The following is a 21,581-nucleotide window of genomic DNA, read 5'->3' as shown; positions in this document are numbered from 1 at the left end:
CTTCTCGATAGATATACAGCAGGCTGAGCTTCCTGCCTGAGAGGGCAGCTGGCCAAAGGAGGCCTCCTTCAGGAGTTCTTTTGATGCTCTTTTTGTGCGTGTTCAGACGCTGGAAGGATGCTGCAGGTAGAGCTGAGCATGAACAGGGGGCAGACTGCTACAAGGAAGGCCGTGGCTCATTTCCCAAGAAATATTAATCACTGAGGAAGGGACAATATGTGGAACCAGACATTGAGGCACAAGAGAAAGAGTAAATTAGCTGAGGTCTGGCTGTGGTCAAGGAATAGCTGCTGCCAGGAGTCCTGGGTCCTGTTGAGATAAGTCCTCACCTCTTCTGCAGGTCAGGTGTGAGGAATTTGGGGTCCCAGATACCGCAGAGCCACTTCCATCATGGAAGAGCCCTGACAGTCTCCCAGATGTTCTTTTGCTATTGATGGGTTTAAAGATTGGGGTGGAATTTCACCTCATGAAGTCAGAGAATCAGAGAAAAAGTCACCACCGCTTCCCAGAGTGGATCGTAGGCAGACCCTTCCCTACAGAGGAGCCAGGGGAAGAAGGAAAGCTGGAAGAAAAGCTTTCCTTTGCTGACAGCATGGGAAAGATGTGTTATCTCCATCTCCATGCTGGACTCATGTTGTGTATCTGTGGAGCATGGCCTTATTTTGGTTTTGCTGTTTTTAATTAACAAAGCTGCTTTAGTTTTCAATTAAGGACTTGGTTACAACAAAATCCGTATTTTCTTTTCCTTTCTTTTCTCTCTTGTTTTCTCCCCCCCGTAGTTTCCACTGAGCTTTGATCTCAGTGCAGGTTTAATTAGCTGTAATTAGTGGTTTCACTGCATTAACCAAAAATCCCAACTACAGAGGATTAAAAAACACCCCTCAGCTTGACGGCTCCCTCCCCCTTCCCTCCCTTGGCTTCCCCCATGTGCTCTGGGGGGTCAGAGACTGCCTGCCCATGGGGTCCTTCACCAGGTGGGTGCTGCTGAGCGATGCCCCGTGCCCACTAAAACTACGCTGGAAGAAACCACCCATCCGTTTGGTTTAATTTCCAGTTCAATCTGCAGCTGCTGGGAGTTTTAGTAGGGCATCAATTTATGCCTTCACATTTTATAGAGGTGCTTTTTGGGATTTCTGACTGCTCTCTGCAGTACAGTATGGTTACAGTAAGGTGCCTGCTCAAGAATTCACAGTCTTTTGACTTTTTCAGCCCTGCACAGCCTCTGGAAGCTATGGTAAGGCCACATCCTTTGCTGAAGCTGCGCAGCTCCTCACCACAGAAACACAAAGGGTTTTTGGAAGGGGTGACAGTGATCTGGGGAACCCCAAGTCACTGGTCTGCTCCCCTCCAGGGAAATACATGAGAAAATGTCGGGCAGGGGGCTGTGTGGTCCAGCTGGTCGGTCGCAGCAGAGCAGGAGGAAACCAAAGAGCTCTTTGAGCCGGTGAAGTACGAGCAGCGCTGAACACCAGGTTTCCTGTCAGGACACACACTTGACGCTCATTAGATATCAGTGTACCCAACACCGAGCCCCCCCAAACACCTGTGTATTGGCAAAGGCCTCGATCTGGAACTGGACAAGTTCCTCTGACCAGCTGAGAAGCTTTATGGATATTTATGGAAACAGCACTGGCTGAAAAATGCAGCACTCCCAGCAGCTCACCCCAGTGCCCAAGAGTGGAGATCACAGATGGGTCCCTGTCCACTGCGGGTCAAGCATTTCTCCTTACCACATCTATGTGAAAATCACCTCTTTTCAGTCATGTACCCCATCTCCTGGCAGTGCCAGGACCCAAAAGCCTCCGTGTGCCTTCCTCAGTTCCCCAGGATCAGAGGTTGGTGAAGTTCAGATCTGAGCTTTGCATCCATCAGGGTTTAACACTGATGATCCTTGTGGGTCCCTTCCAGCTTGGGATATTCTATGATTCTATGATTCTCTGCCCCCAAACAGACTTCTCTGTTGAGCCTGACGTTTTGCTGCGTTTGGAGATGGGGCCTTTATGCTGTCTCTGGCTGAAGTCTCTCTCCTGAAGTCTGATGGCTTAAAATTCCTTCAAATTCCCTGTTGGTGACTGCAGATTTTACATTTATTCCCAGGATAATCTCTATGAGGACTACGCTCTGGCCAGTCCTCTGTCACATGGGTCCTTTCAGCCCTATTCCCTTCTGCAGGGTCAATAAGCCCAAAGTGGATCAAAGCTGCTGGAAAGGCTTTATTTATCCCCCCCTGGGGCATCCTGATAGACATCGGATGTGAAGAGACCCAAACACCCCCGGTGCGGGCCTGAAATTCCCCTCCCCAGCACAGCCCGTGGTGCTTTTTCTGCCTCATCTGGAAAACTCCCTCCAAAACACGTTGTATTTTGTTAGCCAGGTGAAACGCAGAGCCGGTACCGATAAAAGATCAGCAGCTCTTGATGTCGCTTTCAGGAAAGCATCACCCAGCCCTGAAGGCTCGGTGCAAATCCGTGACAGCGTGCGCATGCAGTGCACAATGCTGACACCTCGCCACTTGCCACCTTCTCCTTCTCCTGCTTTCGTTCGTGTCAGCACAGCGGGCACTGATGCGACGCGGTAAATTAGAGCAGGGAAATGATTCAGCCTGGGGAGAAGGGATATAGTTTGTTTTTTGCATCAGTTTTTTTTCACTTTTTTGGCAGGATCAGCTCCCCGGTCTGGTTCACAGCGGGCCTTGCAAACAGCTGTGCTGGCACAAGTGAAGGAGAGGGAACAAACAAGGAAATGAGCTGTAATGCTCTGAAACGATAATGTTCCTGAAAATGGAACTGCACCTTAAATTAGGGTAAGACATCAGGGGCGAGTAAGGGACTCGCTCGAGATAGCAGCAGAGATAAGGCAGGAGCAACAGACATGTCTTTGCGCAGAAGGCATCGCTCTTCTCTTGCCGTCTTTGGGCCATTTGGCCTCCCTCCAGCCTGAGGACGGACAATTTTTGTTCTCGAGTTTGCTGAGCAGCACATTTCTTATTCACTCTGCGTGTCTGGGAGATGCCTTGCCTGCTGCTGCTTCTCCACGTTAGAAAAAAAAGACCTCCAAGATGGTGATTTGCCAGCTGGTGGGAAGCGAAGGGCCTGGCTCTTGGGGGATGACATTTCTCCCGTTTGTCCTGAAGTAATTTTCGCATAATGAGAGCACTTGAGCCCATGAAGATGGGAAGAAAGTGGCTGAACCACCGGGTAGTGACAGCACGTCCCTCCCCTTCCTTTGGTGGCTGCATGGATTATAAATTCCTCAAGGAAGGGATTGTGCTGGCTTTGTAATTAAAACACACACCAGGCATTTCACTGAAAGAGAGGCCATGGCAGCCCAAAGGACACAAACTCAAGTCCAAAAAAGTGTTCAAGCCCCAGTGTAACTTTCAGATACATGCCTTGGCCCATTATAAGTAGAGGTCCACCGCAGTCACGTCGCCATCAGAGACAACTCTGTGGTTGCCCTTGGTTCTTCACAGCAAGTAGTGAGAAGTAGGCACCTTCAGAGTGTGATTTTCTGGGTCGGTTTAGATTTCATCTTTGAAACAAGATGTAGGGCTTCCTAAGAGGCCGGCTGGGGTCAGGAGGTGACTTTGTAGATGAGTAGATCCATCCTTAAGCACCGTTGGTAGTATTTTACACCGGGTAGCAGCCCCCTATTAGGGGTTAGGGGGCTGAATTTGGCAGTTCCTCCATCCTTAATGTCCGAACACACTGCGGTGCGTGAAACCATATAACATCCACTCGTCACTGCTGTCACTGCACAGAGCAGAGGAAACGTCCTAAAATACCAGTAGGGTGCTGGAAGGCGCCAGCCCTGCCCAGGCTTTCCGCTCTCGTCTCAAGGCTTTCATTTTGCTCAGCCATTTCGCGTTTTCCCGGAGGCGCTTTTAATCTTCACACTGTAACCTTTAAAGATATAGGTTTTAGTGGCCTCTGTAATGATTTCCATTGCCTGAACGTGGACGTCTGAGTTGCTCCGAGTAAAGAGATTAATTCAATTTTCCTAAACTGGAAATGGACTGAAAAACAGAGAGGCTTCATTGACTTTCTTTGCTTGGTTCTTGGTGTGTTAGGGAAACAATCGATAGAGGTGAACTTCTCAGCCAGCAAAAACCTGCGTTCACATTTCCAGGGACACAAGCTCAGGAAGATGCAAATAAACATTTTTAAGACGTGGTTTTGGCTCCTAGACTTGGCCACAGCACGTTCCCGCTCTGCATTAGCAGCATCAGGATATATTCCCCTGGAAATGAATTACAAACAAATTCCTCATTTATCCCCGAGGTGACAGTCTTTTGCTGATATGTGCTTTCTTGAGACTAATAAGTTTTGAATGTCGTTGGGAGAAAAAAAAATCAAAGTAATTACTTCATGTTCCCAAGCTCCTTATTTGTGTAGGTGCATGTGTGTTTATCTCTTTCTGTCATGCTGCATTGCTAATGGAAATTAAAGGGAAAGGATTTTTCTGTTTAGAAGTTTTGCTTCTTACTTTTTACCTTTGGTGACTTTGGTCTCCGTGACAATACTCAGTGACAATAGTCACTGACCAGCTGCTTGTAGAACTGGAGTTGCTTTACTCTAAGCTCAGGAAATTCAGGCTGTCCAGCTGGAGCTGGATCATTTTGTTTAGCCGGGCATGCAGCACGTGGGGTAGGTGTTGATTTTCTTTGCAGACCAGGTTTTGAAAGCACTTCTTGTAGGTGCGGGTCTTGGTACCCACCCGCATCTTGGGGGCGGTTCTTGCAAATCGCAGAGTACCCGTCAGCATTGGTTTTGTTTGTTTTGGTTTTTTTTGACTATGCAGAATTTGGTAGTGTGGGTGTCAGCAGCAGAAATTCGGAGCAAAACCAAGTTGTACGGGGTCAGCAGTGGTGCTGCGCACGCTCACCCCTTCTCGTGGCTCCCTACTAAATGTGGAGTTTGTGGGCTGGACCAAAACCTCAGCCCCATCACCATGTCCAGCAACTGCCGAGGTTAATAGGGCCGTTCTTGTCCCCTGGAAATACGAAGCTGATTGTGAAAGCTCATTTCCAGGTCCACATAAAGGACATAACGCATGTGATACACCACTGGCTTTAGCCATGAAGGGGTCTAGGCAGGCTTTTGTGTGCACAGACAGCAATTTTACTCGCTTGCTTTAAATCTGCCTTAGGAACATCTTAGCAATCCTCTTCTTCTGCTGGAGCCCAAGGATCTTCTCCTCCTTCCTTCACTTGATCCCTTACACGTCTCCTGGGTCTCCTAAGGGACCCAAGAGAGACCCAGGAAAGGGAAGACCACTCCGCATTTTCAGATTTCAAGGGACAAAAGTCAATTTTGCACAGACAGGGTAGTGCCAAAATGGAGAGCAGCGTCCTCATCCCCCCCTTCCTAAGGACCACAGCATTTCTCAGTTTCTGCTGGAGATGTCCCTTGTCCTGCCTCGCACGTTGGTGGCGGGTGGCTGTCGTTCAGCGGCGCGGCTGTCACCTCCGCGCACGCAGCCGGCGCGGCGTGGAGCAGCTCGGCTCTCCTGCAGAGCTACCACATGCCGGTTTGTAATTCAAAACACAAATGGAACGGCTAAAAAGGAGGGGCGGGCATGGAAAACTGCCTGCAGCTTTCCTTCAGGGATTTGGTGGGGGCAGCAGAGGTCAGGAGAGACGGGAGCAGAGGTTCAAGCCCAGAGGAGGGATGGAGAGGGACCTCGGGGCTTGTGTGCGATACAGAGCTCAAGAAGAGGAGGTCCCAGGCTCTCTTTGCTCTTGTGGAACACCATGAGCATGTATTTGCACCCATGGGTGTGCAAATGACTCTACCTGGAAGTATTATAGAGGTATTTTGACTGCAATTCAGTCTAATTATTTTTTATGATCATTACTGTTTTGTAAATGATTGCTGCCCAGGGATAAGAGAGGAAGGGAAGAGGGAACTCAGCTGGATTCACTCTTGATTCTAAGTTTTCTTTTCCTTTATGGTAGCGAAGAGTCGTGCCCACCAACGCAAACGATGGGCTCCGTGGATCTTCTGCTCTCCTTGGAGCAACGCGCTCCGTGCTCACCTGTGAGGTGTAGGAAGCTTCCCTAAGGGGAGCTGGAAGGGATGGCGGGAGGAAAGCCATTTCAGCTCTTTTTAATTTTTTAACCAGATAGGGACTAACAAACAAATCTTCAGTTGTCTTACATTTCCTAAAGGCTCAAGTAACATCATGGAGGTAGTTCTGGTCTGAGGTGTCTCTCTCATTTGGCCTGACTGTCATGACTGATACCATTCAATTGAGGTCAAAACTTGGCCTCAGACTCCAGACTGAGTCTGGAGAAGCGTTCAGAGTCACCCCGCAGGACCACATACCCCCATGAGCATACGTGAACTCAATGTCTGAGCTCTCACATATCCTTCTCGGAGCTCCTGTTTGCTCCAGAAGCAGCTTTTAGAAATTCCTTTCTGCTCCCATGCACTGAGCTTGCGCGTTGAAGGTTTGCTTGCTTTTTGGGAGCTCCCACTTAAACACACAGCAAACAGCTGTTAGATGAAGGACAGATATTTTAAGAAGGGAGGTTGGTGTGAGACATAAAAAATAAAAAAAAAAAAAAAGGCAAGGAAAGGAGGAACCATCAGTGTGTGAAGAACAACCTTCCCAGGCATTTGTCTGCAGCTGAAATAAAGGTAAATATTGGATTGTCAGCTTGAAATGCATCTCTATTGCCTAGCTCCAGCCTGCAAATGGAAGCAATTAGAAAAATGTCCTGCCTTTTTCACAGCAGGCTGCTTCTTTCTAGCACAAGCCCCACAGACAGAAAGGCACACGCAAGTCCTTAAGTAGCAGATTGGTTTACCCTGTCAGTCAGCTCTCATTAGACACTGCAGTGTTTCATACCCGGTAATCTGCTCAGAAGCAACAGATATTGGCACCGTGCGATAGGTTTTTAAGAGTTACCACTCAGCCCTTTTCCATGCACTGAAGTCGCGCCTGTTGCAGAGGTCCTTCTCTTAATTAAGTTGAGCCGGGCAGCGGAGCAAATCAACCCGCTGGTGCAGGGACACCCAGGAATTAGAAATGTTTCACTCGAAAGGTGTATGAGCTGGCAGGGCACGGCTGATAGGGGACAGGCTGGGATGTGGCCAGCTGCGGAAAGGATGGTCATGGTTGTGGCTGAGGACAGGAGTGAGGACAGAGGAGCAGGGAATAGCAATGGCACGGGGCCAGTTCCTGATAGAATGTAGGGAGGAAGAGGGAAAATGAGCAAAGGACAAAAATAGCACACCTGAGAGGAGTGACGGGGTCACGTCATGGCATAGTGATGGGGTTAGGGCAGAGCAAGACATCTGGACAGTAGTGTGCAGTGTAGAACCCATATAGCAAAGCTTAGGTTATGTATGGAAATCTCTCCGTGGCCAGGAGCCCCAAGACATGCAGCACGTACCTCAAAGAGCACTTCTTTGAGGCATCCATCTGGCTCAGTAGGTCCCCAGTGACTGGGAGGAGGATCTAGGGAAGCTTCACTGACTTGCTCCTCGCTGTTGGCCACTTCCAGAGGTGGGACACCACAACATGGACTTCTGGTGGACCACAATGTGGCCTGCAGCGACCATCCCTACACTGCCTGGCAGCTCCCCGGGCACTCGTCTTCCACGGCAGGATGAGCAGACCCTCAGATACCCGTGACCAGCAGCACTGTGCCAACGTGTCCCAACATACCTGCTCATCACATGAACCTGCACAGGTGCTCACCGTGCCATGAGCTCTAGGCATGGCAGCTGGGCTCAGCTGCTTTAGGACTGACCACATCTCGAGGACCTCAGGTCGGTCACTGTTAGCCTGTCTCCAAAAAGCACAGTGCCATGCTAAAGTGGCTGAACTGCTTCTACTTAAAGCTGGCTCAAATCTCTCTCAGATGACCCTACCTAGCGCAGGCTCCGTTCCCAGATTTACCAAGGGCTTGCTAAAGATGTAACTTGCTTTCCTTCACACAGTGCCATTTGAAATAGCCATGGACAGCATACATACCTGAGCTGGTGTGGCACGGGGGTCATGGGAGACCCAAACCCTTCTGAGATGGCTGCAGTAGACACTGGTGTGTAGGCAAACAGGATCTGTAAATCTCTAAATGTCGCGTGGTACCACCAGGAATTCTTTTCCCGTGTCAGTGCTTCATCTGAGTTGGCCAAAGGAAGTTCAAAGACTCTTGTTCCACATTTCAGATGCCAAGAACTGGGGCATACAAGAGCCAAAGCTCTTGTCTGACGGAGGCACCTGGGAGCCTTCCTCACTCAGTGGTACTGAAGTGATGATGATGAGCATGGAGTTTGCCCTCCTGCTAGAGAATGTGCTCACCTCCAGCTGATTTCCTACAGATTTCTATACTGCCTGCCTCCTGAGCAAGGGAACACTGATGAGTACGCAAAGAAGCCCCAGCCTCGCCAAGAGGAGACCAGCTCCTGGCTCTGGGTTCTAACCATCTTCTTACAGGCTGCATGGAGCAAGTTGCCTCAGGTAGAGACAAGCTTTTCACTATGGAGTAGCAGCTCCATGCCATCCTTTTTCCCTGTTCTTCCTTCTTCAAGCTCATGCAGAAGCATCCTACCTATGGTATTCAGCCACCCCAGTGCCTTCCAGAGCTTTTCTGGAAATGGTGTGGTCCATCTGAGTTGGATTTTGGATACTAAGGTGTGATTGCCATAAATACCCTCCGGCTTCCATCCTATAATGAGACAGCAATGCTGCCCCCAAAGGCAAGCTGTGATATTTGCAGCTAGATCTGGGAAGAATGGAGCAAACCGAGGTGATTCTTCAGCTGCAGAAGGTGACGGGCTGCAGGGCACGAAACGCAGTCTGAGCAGGGAGCACAGGTCAGGCAGCTCCTGTCTATCCGAGGTAGTTCCTCTGGTGAGGCTGACATTAAAAATTCTGACTCAAATGCAGGAAACATGGAGTTAAGGAGGTGAATTATTGATTGAGCGGAACTATTACTGTATCTGACAGATGGAGACTGTCTGAGAACATTTTGCAGAGTGGCATCTGCACTGCGCCTGATTGGCGTCCCTGAACTTTCACACATCAGATGCAGAATATCAACACACAAACTCTGATGTAGCAATTAAATCTGTCCTGTAATGAACCTGGGCATCGTAGCCAAGAGAAATCTATATGCTCGGTTATGGACTGAAAGCCTCAATTCTCGCATTTTGAGAAGGTATTAAAATAATTACATCCAGACCTCTGCATTTGAACCTACACTTCTGATGTCAGCACACACAGCCATGCATCACTTTCAGGAAACGGTCTGCAGTGTGTAATCCCTTACTCAGATTTTATTGAAGGCTGTAAAGCTTGCCTTGTGTTTTACAATTTGTATTCCAGATTTGAGATGAAATAATATGGCCAGGATGTAAAATACAGATGACGTCTCACGTCACATAAGTGCATTAACATCCGAAGCTGAAGTAAGTCCCTCGAGTGCATACAGAAGCGATCCATCAGATACGTACTCCACATTGTCATGTGTGCAAAAACAAGGAGAAGAAGACGAGAGGTGCAAATAATAGCAAGCTTTCCTGAAGAACAGCTTGTATTATGAAAAAGCAATATGTAAAATATGTCTTTTTAAATAAGATTCAGTGCCTTCGTCTTCCAGGTTGTTTTCTTAAGCCCAACGCAACTCAGTAAATGATTGCAATTTTTTGCAATCTGTTAACTGTTTGGCACGCTGGGTGAATTTGTTCTCCCTTCACTGGTAGCATGCAAATGTTCTGAGCATCGTCAGGAAAATGCGTTTTTTGTCACTGGAGGGGGTTCAGAGGTCAGGACCCATTGGGAAGCTGGCCCTGGGAGGTTACAGAATGGGGATGGCTTTTCCTGAGCAGTACCCAGCCTGTTGCACACACAAAGACTTCAGCCTCGCCCTTAATCTCAACAGACCTTCATTTTCTTAACCGTAAAGCAGCCTTCTGAGAAAACAGAGAAGCTCTGTATGTGGTATTTCTAAAGTGCTTTGAGATGTACAAATGGGAATTGAAAGAGAAGGTAAATGAGTTAACACAGAAAAAATACAGGTTCGATCCTCACAGCAGAATTCTTTCGATAACCTGGAGATTATTTATAAGCATTTTTTAAATGAGATAAAATTAATGCTTCAGAGCTACTTCCCTGGTTTTGGGGGCTGGGAACCACTCCATCCACTTAGAAGCAGTGCTGGGGTTCTCTCCTCACTCTATAGGGACCAATTTTGTTTCCCTGGAGCCATGGTCACATTGCCATGGAGTCTTGGGTTTGCAGCCAGCACGTGAGGAGTGGTGAGCAAGTCAGCAAGCAGACCTGGCTTTTCCATGCAGTGGAGATAGAAACTGCCTCCATGGCTGTGGTCCTGCCCTGCCCTGACATTGACTCGATGATGTTTTCGTTATGCATGCTAAGGGTTTGCACTGTCTGGCAAAAAATATTGGGGTTTGGATGTGTTGGCTCAAAAAGTTGAGATTATTGGAAGTGAAATTCCATGAAGAATGGCAAGAAGAGGCCACAGTTGTACTGCACACGGCAGCATCGATGCTCACTCAGGCTTAAGTTCTTGAGTTCTTGCCTTCAGGAGCAGGAGAGTTCAAAAGGAGCAATTCAAAGTCACCTTCTTGCTTTGCCTACTGCAGCAATACCTTGGAGAGGCTATGGTTTCCCTCCCTAAGTATGTCTTTTGCCCTGGGTATATTAGAGAGGGAGAAGCAATTTAAACCAAAAATTTTGTGGCAAGAGCAAATGAGTAGCAGCTGGACGTAACTGCATCTAGCCTGCAAAGCTGAAGGTTTCCAAGCATCAGAGTTATTGAGACTTGGCATATTAGGTGTGATGAAAGTTTTTTGTGGCCAGTGGCCAACAGAGAAGTCTTGCAGAAGAACATTGATGGTCTTAAGCATTAATTCCTTCATCCAGGAGCCACACAGGTCTCTGTTGAAGTCCCCAGCTTCTGGCCCTCTAAAAAGTTGGCACCAAACGCATGCTGGCTGCCTGATTTCTCTATAATAACCAACATCCATAGGGCACTTCAACCCAATATAACTACAGATTTTACTGTAGAATGAACTGGCTTCCCCCCATTCCTTGCCCATTCGTAGGTGGGAAATCATTGCTGTCAATCCCCTTGAGTCGTAGTTGTAACCCCGCACTGATGAACCAGTAGGTAGAGTTTGAGGCTGCTGCACCGTTTTGTTTTCTTCCTGCTTTGGGTAGATCTGCATCCAGCACTGAGCAAATGGAAAGCCGTAGGATGCATCCCCAATCTCAGCAGTTTCTAGGCTGGCGCAAGGTGAAGAAGGAGAAGAAGCAGCAGTGCCATGAGGCAAGTGAATCCCAACAAGGGCTCTTCCATGAGAACCAGCAGCACATTCAACAAATGGTGACATACCAATTGACGTCAGCTTGGCCACAAAAGCTGGCTTCGCTAATTATTGACACCATTGCAGCATTCAAACCAAATGAATAAAGGTAGTCAGTAAAAAAAAAAAAACATAAATTGGAGTTTTCAAGAATTATTGGCAATTTCCCTGACCTCAGTGAGCCATTCAAGCCTCCTCTAAGCACCAAGGGTCAACCCCAACCTACTACAGGTGGACGCTGGCATGATGGACCTCGTAGTTTCCTATCGCGGTTCACGTGTTGCATCCTGTTCTCTGTTAGCAAGCAGATCCCGTCGGATGTGTCCTTCACCCATCGGTAACTACCGAGCATTCCCGTTTTTATTAAAAATCAGCAAACATGCACCACTGAACACCTCCTCGATTACAGCACTGGGCTTTTTTTATCCAGTTCCAAGCCACTTGATCCTAAATAAGGCTGTTGGGTTTTTTTTGCCACAGTAAATGTTGTTCCCAAAGGGTAGCTAAAATTGTATTATTTTTTGCTGACTGGAGCAATCTTTGCAGTACTTTCCATCGAACTGCTGACTCTCTCTTCTGTAGGGCTACATTCATTTCCACGTCTCCTCTCATTTATGCATGAGGCAAGGGGAAAAATTGCTTAATATTCTTTATAAACTGGCATATGGTATAGATGATTTTTTTTCTCTTTACTATATGCAGTAAAAATGCAAATGCATGTGGCTTATTTGCAAATGCTGGCATTAATAACTGATATTTAAACAGAATGGATTAGCATTTTTACTGATATATTAAAAAGATTTTTTCCAATCATTTGCACACTCAAAATCAATTTTAATACAACATGCAAATTGAATTTAATTTTTTTTATTTAAAATTGCATTTATCTGCTTGAACCATTAAATTTACTATTTAATATGTACTTTCCAGCTCACTTGGTTAGAATTTCATTGCTCTTTATCTGTATAAATTTAATTAGCCTTGATATCATCAGTATATTATAGAACTAATTAAAGATTTAGATAAGTGCTGAGGGTGCTTATTTAATACCCTATGAAGTTCCATTTGGAGAGGGAGAAATTCCGTCCTTCGTAGTATCAGCCAGCATGGAGCTATGAGGAGTGGCTCAGACGTCATTTCTGAAAAAAATTACTTAATGGGCTTTAATGGATTTATCCTTCCTTTGAAAAGCCGTGTAATTACCGCATGTCACCGCGCAGGGCAGGGGTGGTTGCTGCCTTGGAGGGAACGGTTTCTGAAATATCCGGGCACGTGTTCCCCTCGTGGTGACGCTGTCTGCTGAGCGGAGATCCCCAGCAGGGCACGCTGGTCCCAGGCACGAGTGACAGCCTGGGGGAAGAAAGGAAAAGAAAATAAGAGGGAAATACCGAGAAGAAAACAGTTAGATAAGGCAGAGCCAGGCAGGAGTCAGGGGGAAAAGGAGGAGAGGGTAAAGGGGAGTTCTTTTGGAAGAGTAGTTACGTTCTGCGCGTATCTTACCTCTTCCTTTCCTGATCATCTCAGGGTTTTGCAGGTATTTTGTCATCTGTATTTTACATAAGGGGATGGAGCAGGGAGAAAACCAAGTGCTTCAGTGACACAGAGCTGCAGAGAGCACCCGAAGGGGGTTTATTTTGAAAAAGAGATGTTAAAGCTGCTTAGCCCACATAGAGGCCAACACATAGGTGAGAGGATTTGGTTCTGGTGGTTTGTACACTGGGTAGTTTTATTTTTAAAAAGGAAAGTAATTGGTGTGTGTAATTTGGTTGTCTTCAATTAAGACTCCACTTTTTTACCCGCCTGAATAAATAAAGCTCCTTTTGTTGCCTGGCTCTGCAACCTGTTCAGATTTCTGTGCCCTGCAGTCCCGAGGAGGGCACAGGACTGCTCAAGGTGTGAAGGTTTACCACCTCTGACGCTGCTTTCTGCTTTGGACAAATTACTTCATTTTTATCTTGGCTCTTCTGGCTGTAGACAAACAACAAGAAAAGCTACAACAATCCTTACATCACATCCCTGATTTGTGGGTTTATTAAGGGCTGCAATTTGCAGAAGCGTGGAGCACCATTAAGGTATAAATTCACTTTTATTTCTTCCTCTCCTGTTTTCTTTCTTTTTGCAAACCATTTCACATCTTGCATATTTTAGCTTTTTAAGTGCTTTTAACGTTCTTGATGCTCTCATGCTGTACAAACACAGCTCACGGCCGTCTGCTCCTCCTGCTCCAAATTGTGCCGCATGGTGAGGGGGCATCTGCTGGAGGGCTTCTGAGAGGCTGTGAACAAGGTTGTCCCTAGGGCACCTGGAGAAGGTATATATCATAGCTGCACGTTTTTGGCTGGTCTAGCCTCATTTTAGGTTCCCTCTCCAGTCCGTGGAGACCAATAGGTGCTTCTTGGCCATAAGTCATCCCACCCTAAGTTGACATGAGAGGTCCCCGTTTCTTGACGTCTAAACCGTGTGAGGTCCCCCTATGCTTTGGGTTCTTCAGGAGGCAGAAGATCATAGAATCCTAGAATCATTAGGGTTGGAAAAGACCAAGATCATCTGGTCCAACCATCACCCTACCACCAATGTCACCCGCTAAACCATGTCCCCACGTTCAGCCTTTCCTTGAACACCCCCGGGGACGGTGACTCCACCACCTCCCTGGGCAACCCGTCCCAACGCCTGACCGCTCCTTCTGAGAAGAAATGTCTCCTCATGTCCAACCTGAACCTCCCCTGGTGCAACTTGAGGCCATTCCCTTTGGTCCTATCACTGGTTACCTGTGAGAAGAGGCCAACCCCCCAGCTCCCCACACCTCCCTTTCAGGTAGTTGTAGAGAGCAATAAGGTCTTCCCGGAAAAAAAAAATGGACCTTACTACTGTTGTCTCCAGAGCTGGTCCACATTAATTAAAAGTCATGAAAGAAAAAAATGATGATCAAGATATATATTCCCTGAGAGTAATGATACTCCTTACTATGTTTTAGGGCTGTGACTGCATACAGGACTTGAAGGACATGATTTAAGACAATGGTTAAGAGAGTGGCTGTATGATGTAGCAGGTACCTTCCATCAGCAGTTCCTTTTGTTATCTTAAGCTCCTAAGATGGAAAAAGACCCAGCAGCCATACTCGCAGACTCCTGCTTTAAAATGCTGATCACTGACACATGTGTGCAAACATCATTGCAGTCTTCATGAGGTGTAGAAATTACAGTAATTGCTGGGTTATGGGGATTTTCCTTTGCTTGGTATTTCAAGTTTTGGGAACTTGCTTTGCAAAATCCTGCATGTTACTGGTTCTCACTCCTGTCCCATCTCCGGGGACAAGTAACCCTCAGCTCCATCCTCAGCTCTTTCCCTTTCCCACCTTGACGTCTTGCGCTCTGCAGACAGAAGAGCCCCGTGGGCATCTCTTCTCATTCAATAAGCACTGGAAATCGATTTCCTCTCTATTACATGAACCGAAGTTACCTCATTTCTTGCTGCAGCGCCCCTTTCTGCACTCACTCACCTCCTCCGTGTATTTAAATGGGGTGGTTCCACTAAGATCTGCCTGTACCAAAATTCAGTGACTTTATAACTGCAGCTTTGTTTTTTTTTCCTCTTTAAGTGCATGTTCATTGTTCTCGCTTTTTTTTTTTTGCCTAGATTTAGTCTGTAAGTGCTACATACTTAACCTTTTTTACTTTCTTATTTAAGTTCTTATTAGAACATTGTAGGAGTGACTCCCTAATCCCCCAAAAGTGTGGGAGGTAAAGAAAGTACAGAATACTTTTTTTTTATTCCTTTTGGGTAAATCGGCACCGAGATCTAAGTTCTCACCTCGTGAATCTCTTTCTATCTGCATCATTATAGAATAGGCACCCAGCTATATAATGAACGAATAATTAAAGTAAGACTCTTTATTCTGAAACATCACACTGTTCATCTGAAGGTCCCTCTCTTAAGAAGAGATAAGTCATTTTCAGGGAAATCAGAATTTAATTTTGAATTCACCTGGACATCTTTTGAAAAACTTTTCTGTGTGCAGGCCTTGGGTTATAGGTTAACATTAGCATTTAAATGGAGAATGGTATTAATAGCCCTCAGAGGAGCTGGTCTCGTCCTGATTGCCTTTTCAGAGATTTTTTTTCTAAATGAGAGAGCTTCTTTATTTTTGTTCTCTTTCTCCAACGATAGAGTTCAAGAAACCATCTTTTTTGATACATGTATACTAAAAATGCATCCTTGCAAAATTGATTCATTTTTGGCAACGATGTTTTGTTTTATAATTGGTGTAAAAAATAAAAAGGTTGTGTTAATTGGCTTCAACAGTTTTGATTTGCCCATGGGTTGTTTTTTCCTTGGTTCGGGAACCATTTCCACCTGTGATGTTTGGCCCCATTTATTTGCCTCATTTAATTGCTGTTAGTTCAAAGATGTTCGTGTGGTGGTAGATCTTCTGGGCCTGCTATAGTCAGCAGAAAGAGTAAAGTTGTATTTGAGCTTTGGATTAGGCATTATTTGCTCTTAGACGAGTGTTTGTCTTCAAAAAAGCACCAAAAGAATTCAAAGGGTGGTTCAGAAACTTTGGACCCAATCTCGTTGCCATCAGGCAGAGGAACAGGTCGCACATGGCTAGGCTGGTGGGCTGCTCATTTTCTCTTCATCTTAGGGCACCTTAGACTGTCCTCTACTCCTCACCTTCTCAAAACACACCATCAACCCCAAGGCTGGTTATAGGGAGGGTTTGGCCAGGTATTTACCCACCTAAAGAACCAAAGCCTGGCATGCAGATTGATGTTTCCTTCCCCTTACAGCACAGCAATGGTTGGCACTTCCAAAGGAAATCTGGAGAAATCAGGGAGATGCTCTGCATGAACTTGTACCCCATTTATGCATTTGCCATATCAGATGAACTCAACAAGCCCCATCTACACTTCTCAGCATCATACAAATGAATAATAACTGAGTAAAGATGCAAACAAAAAGATTTCCCTGATGAGCCGAGTCACCCAGGTGACTTTGCTCCCATCAGCCGCATTTACTCAAGTGGGTAACGATTGATGAGATCAGCTTTGATCCGTTCCCTCCTTACCCCAAATGTCTGAGTGCTGAGTGGATCTCACAGCCCAAGTCGATGATCAGGTTAGGATAAATCAGCTTACATGTGCTGAGCTGTGCTCACGTGGAAGCCAACCGAAGGCTTGGAAAGCTAATATTTTTTTGTTAGCTATGCTAATCTGCTATTATTTATTAACCCATTTGTCAGATGGTAAAATCAACTTTTGATAAATATTAATTCTTCTTCCTGGTTTTAAATCTCCACTTTAAAACCCAGAGCAGTCTGCCAGCATTTCAGTGAATAGAGATCTCCCTCACCTGTCCATTTATTTCCCCCGTCCCTTACTAACTTGCTTTTCACAACCTCCTCTCGATAATCAAAAGAGCATTTATAATGCCAGGGACAAATACACTTCTGAAAGCAAAATGAAGATCCTAAATAAAAAATCACAGAACAAGAGGCTCATCCCACTCACTCTTTCATATTTCATTATTTGATAACATCAGAAGATGAGTCCATCAGAGCTGCTTGGGCAAAGGCAAACAGGAGTGTGTCTGATCAATATTTATTAATACTTTCAAAGACAAGGGAGGCAAAGTTGAGCAGACTTCGTAATGGAGTGAATAATTACTCATGCAAATAGGGTTTGGCCGAAGGCAAAGCCATGCCAAAGCGGCAGGTTTTTAATTGCACCCAATTAAAAATGCATACCTTTTGCTCGCTCGTACTGTCTCGCTCGCTCATCTTTTTTTTTTTTTTCGTATTATTTTACGGGAAATTTTTAATTAAAAAATAATCTGATCCTGAACCGAGTGACAGATGAATCCTGCGTTTATGAGGTGCAGAATTCTGCAGTAAGCTAGGATTTGGGACAGGCTAATGGAAAGGCAGCCATAAGGACAGGGGGGGAATGACAGGCCTGCACTGCTGAGCCTGACTGATGATCAGCTTTAGCATCTCAGGAGAGGGATGTGAAGTGGTGTTGGTCACCCAAATGCCCACTGACATCTTGGCTAGTCCCTGCATTTGGCCATCCCAGAGTCTGAAGAACCAGGGCTGTGGTGCACCCAAGTGTCATTTAGCAGTAGAGACGCAGGGTCAGATGGAGAAATGACCAGAGGGGCTGTGGGCAGGTCGTTTCTTCTCCCTCCTGGTCCCCTGCTCAAGGGAGGAACAAAATACTGAGTCCACACAGGGATGGAAATGTTCTGGGAAGCTTTCTGATGGCCACTTACTTGTAGGAACTGGAAGCTTTAGCACGTAAGAGGCAAAACTGGTAGCACAGCCCCAACCTCAGGTTTCCTCCCTGTTTAATTGCGGTGTTATTTGGCGTTTTCTGAGTTTAATATTTGCCTCATGGGGAAATAATTAGGAACACTTCAGGTACAGCAGCTCATGCACCTCTGAGAATATGCTTGGGGTTAGGCAGAAGCAGGAAGGACATGTTCTTGCTCCTTCTTTTGAGGTGGTCTGTCACCTTGGAAGGCCAAGTCCTGGGTTTTGAGCAGAGACTTGCCACCTCTCGGAGGGAGATATGCCCCAGCCAAGGTACACCCTGTGTCATTTTTTGAAAATGCAGCCAGAGCTGATAAAAACAAAATCTCGTTTCACATCTGCTCAGCATCAATTCTCTCAAAGTGATCGATGTTTCCTAAGTCATGGTGTTTTCTCTGGCAGCCGTGCTGATTTTTCTCTGTGTTGTGTATAACCGTATTTGAGATATTGCCAATACCCTCAAAGTCAACCTTATATTCGATTCCTGCCTGTGTGTTGAAGCAGCTTTATAAATACCTTGATCTTTTCAGCATGTTGAGGCTAACAGTGGTTCCTGGGCACGCATCGGGGTGCCAGGACGCTGCAGGGCCCAGTGGTAGGCACCTGCCAGGCAAATTTGGGCTCTTGGTTCCTGCAGCATCCCAAATACAACTGCTTCTGTATGTCGAGTTCAAGCATAAAGGTTACGGGACTATGGCCCAAGGGAGGAACTGAAGTGAAAACTCAGCAGACCTGTCCTTAGACCACTGACCCGCAGGGTTTTGTCAGTCCCTGCCTGTAACTGGATGTCCCCCGAGCTGCTTTAGCTGAGGAATGAGCTGTGTTTTCTGGCTGGGAGGGAGGTTATTGCAGTGCCAGGGTTAGCCAGCCTGAGCTGATGCTGTCACCGCACTGATGCTTGGAACTGCTGGGTTTTGGGTCTTGTGCCTACCTGCACGAGCAGCCAAAATTAAAAGAACATCCAAATTTAAAACAGGGCTGGTTTTGATGCTTGCGACCTGGTCCTCCTTCAGCGCCAGGAGTTTCATAGCCTGCATCTCAACTGCACAGAGCTAACAGCCTGATTGGTTTTTCATTTCTTATTCAACCCCAAAAGCTATTTTTTATTTGTTTCTTATGCTTTTTTATGTGTATCATCCCCTGCACATGCACACTCCCTTCTTCTCTGACCACCCAACCTGAATCCTGTCAGCCTTCATTCTTGGAACTGGTGATTTCGGAGCTCCCCTTCTTCTCGCTGCAAGCCCACGTGCTCTTGGCTGTCCCCTATCAGCAGTTATGTAGCTGCAGGTTTTCAACCACAGGAGCAAATTCTCAGCTCACGGCAGCGGGGAATGTCTTGAAGGAGACAGTGGAGACCAAAATGCAGCACTCTGAAGCCCAGTAGCCTGGTCAAGACCTGAGACGTCCCAAACACGGGGTTTTGCCACAGCCAGTTACAGTCATTGCTGCGGTGCTTTGCAGTCTGGCAGCACGCTGGATGCTCTGCAGAAGCACAGCTAAGCCAGACCCGAGAGCCTGCAAAGTAAAGAACAAGAGAAATGTAATATGCAGCTCTGCCATGTTTGGCCTGATTGCTATTTTAATGCAGTCAAAGGGCAGAGAAAGGGAAGGAGGTGATAACTTTTCCTGGAGCCCCTGCTCTTCGGTTTTAAATAATTTATTCCACCCAGATCTAAGGATTAGACTGCAGCCTGGCCTTGTCCTCCTACAGAAGCAGGGGCAGTCATGCAGGTGCTGGAAGTTACAGGATTTGGTTGAAACAGTCCTTGCTGCTATGTGGTGCAAGAAAGGAATCTTTTCACTTCTTCCTTGACCTTTTCAGACCCTTGTTTCTTTACAAGGGTCTGTAACACCAGTATGAATTTATGCCATTAGCCAGCTCCTCTAGAAAGAGGGGTACTTGCCATGCAGGCACCACTTTTTTTGGATTTGAAACCCCAGACAGACCTAAACCCCAGCCAAGCTTCATCGCTTGCTGGAGCTTACTGCAGTGGAGCCGTAGAGGAGAAACTTCCCCGATCCCTGACCTTATCCTAGGCTCTGCCTTTCAGTTCCCATCATTTGTGCTTTAGATGGAAGAATATGGGAAGCGGGGCGAGTGGGACATGGGCTCCCCTGTGCTTGTACGTGCACACTTGGCATCTCCTGGTGTTCAACAGCATTATCTTTGGGCTTCCTTTGTATACCTAGCAGTCCTTCTCTGCTCATGGCACCACTGAACAAAAAGTAACAGCTGATGGTATGCTACAGAAACACTCTATAGGATTCTACCATTCTACAGATGGTTTTCTAGAACATCAAGCCTCGGTACTCACCAGGGTGTTTTTTTGTTTGCTTGCTTTTCAGGCAGTATTATGAGATGCTCTACAACACAGCAGACGAGCTCTTAAACCTCGTGGTGGATCAAGGCGTGAAGTACACAGAGCTGGAGTACATCTACGCCCTGAACTTACTCCACCGGAGCCAGACGGGTGTGGGAGACCAAACCACACAGAATATGAGGCTGCAGAGGTTGAAGGAGATCATCTGTGAGCAAGCTGCTATCAAACAGGCCACCAAGGACAAGAAAATCACCACTGTTTAACTAAGTTGCTCGTCTTTAGTGAGCAGCAGGGGCTGTCAGGTTGCAGGGCCAAGCTTCTGCGTTTCTGTTAAAATTGGTGGCAAAAGCGTGAATCTTCTTGGGTGGTGGCCTGCTAGTGAGAAGGGAAATGCCATTTGAAATTTGGTTTTGGGGTTCTTTGGGGGGTTTCGATGTGTAATCACGTAATGCTTCCTTAACGCCTTCTCCCAAGAGTGACTGCACTGCAGGAGGAAGAGGCTTTTTGGCGGAGATGTGGGTGGGATATTGGGCTTTGCTCTGTCGCTGCTGCTTTGCCTTGAGATGCAAGGCAAGCTGCTCTCTCTGGGGGAATGGGAAAAGAGATTTCATTGGGTTAGGCCAGAGTCTTCGGTGGAAGTTCAGACCACACTAAAGTAAACAGCACCATGAGAATTAAGTGCAGATCTGTTGATAACCTGGGATCTTGATGACTTTGAAGCTGTTCCACCACTGTTGCCACATGGGAAGCCTACTTCAGCTCTGCCTGTACTATTCTAAGTGACAGTTGTAGATGCATTTAGTTTTCTGCTCTTTCCACTGCAAAGAGATCTAGTTGCTTATTCCTACAGATAGTAGTAATAAGCCAGTTCTTGTAGTAGGAGGTGACGTGGGACCATTTGTTTCCACTTCTACTTTTCATTATCACAGAGCCAGATGGCATCAGTTTCTGCAGCTCATACTGCACTGGATGATGGTGGATGTAGGAGAAAATTGCCAATATAAGGCAACAGCAGAACTTAATTCTCTTTTTCTGAATATATCTTTTGAGTATGTTTAGCTCAGAAGATATTTTGTAATCACCATTTGATGCACTGGAAGGACACACAGGCTTATGTAGCTCAGTGCTAATGGTCAGCAAGGGCAGGAGGAGGGTAGATCCCAGCTCTGCAGTATGAAGCAAGCTCGGGTCACCAGTTCTGCCTTGCCACCTGGTAAAAGGCTCTCGGTTCACTGAGGCTGATGAGTTTGTGCCAACCCTCCAAACCAAGAACACACTGCACTTGTATTTGGCAGGTAAATAGTCAGCCCAGCTGGGTTTCACATCCTGAGATGGGTTCTCTCTCAGCTGTTTAACTGCTTGTGCATCAGTCTTGAAACTTCAGAATTAAAGGATATGTAAAGACTCCTCAAACACTCTGGTGCTTTATTTCTTTAAGAACTTAATTTAGTGATATTTGAAAGACTCTTTTCTGGGTCCAAAGTTATATGGTGTCCTGTGAGGTCCAAAGTCATATGGTGTCCTCTGAGGTTGCATCACTATGGAACTGGTCTTCTGAGTCACTCAGCCTAATCCCCAGCTACCATGGGCCAGCTGGACAAGAAGCTTCTC

At 46.5% G+C, this 21,581-nt stretch overlaps 1 protein-coding gene across 1 annotated transcript in view; it reads left to right on the top strand.

The window, feature by feature from the left end:
* Positions 1–21,381, top strand: part of EXOC4 (exocyst complex component 4) — a 383,044-nt gene extending 361,663 nt beyond the window's left edge. The window contains exon 18 of the mRNA XM_035566622.2: positions 19,996–21,381. Within this exon, the coding sequence (XP_035422515.1) occupies positions 19,996–20,233 (238 nt within the window). The 3' untranslated portion in view covers positions 20,234–21,381. The remainder of the gene's footprint in view (positions 1–19,995) is intronic.
* Positions 21,382–21,581: the final 200 nt, after the last annotated feature.

This window comes from Cygnus atratus, chromosome 1 (assembly GCF_013377495.2).
Source record: "Cygnus atratus isolate AKBS03 ecotype Queensland, Australia chromosome 1, CAtr_DNAZoo_HiC_assembly, whole genome shotgun sequence".
Lineage (NCBI taxonomy): Eukaryota > Metazoa > Chordata > Aves > Anseriformes > Anatidae > Cygnus > Cygnus atratus.
The sequence above is the reverse complement of the archived record's forward strand: the minus strand, read 5'-3'. Positions and strand labels throughout refer to the sequence as shown.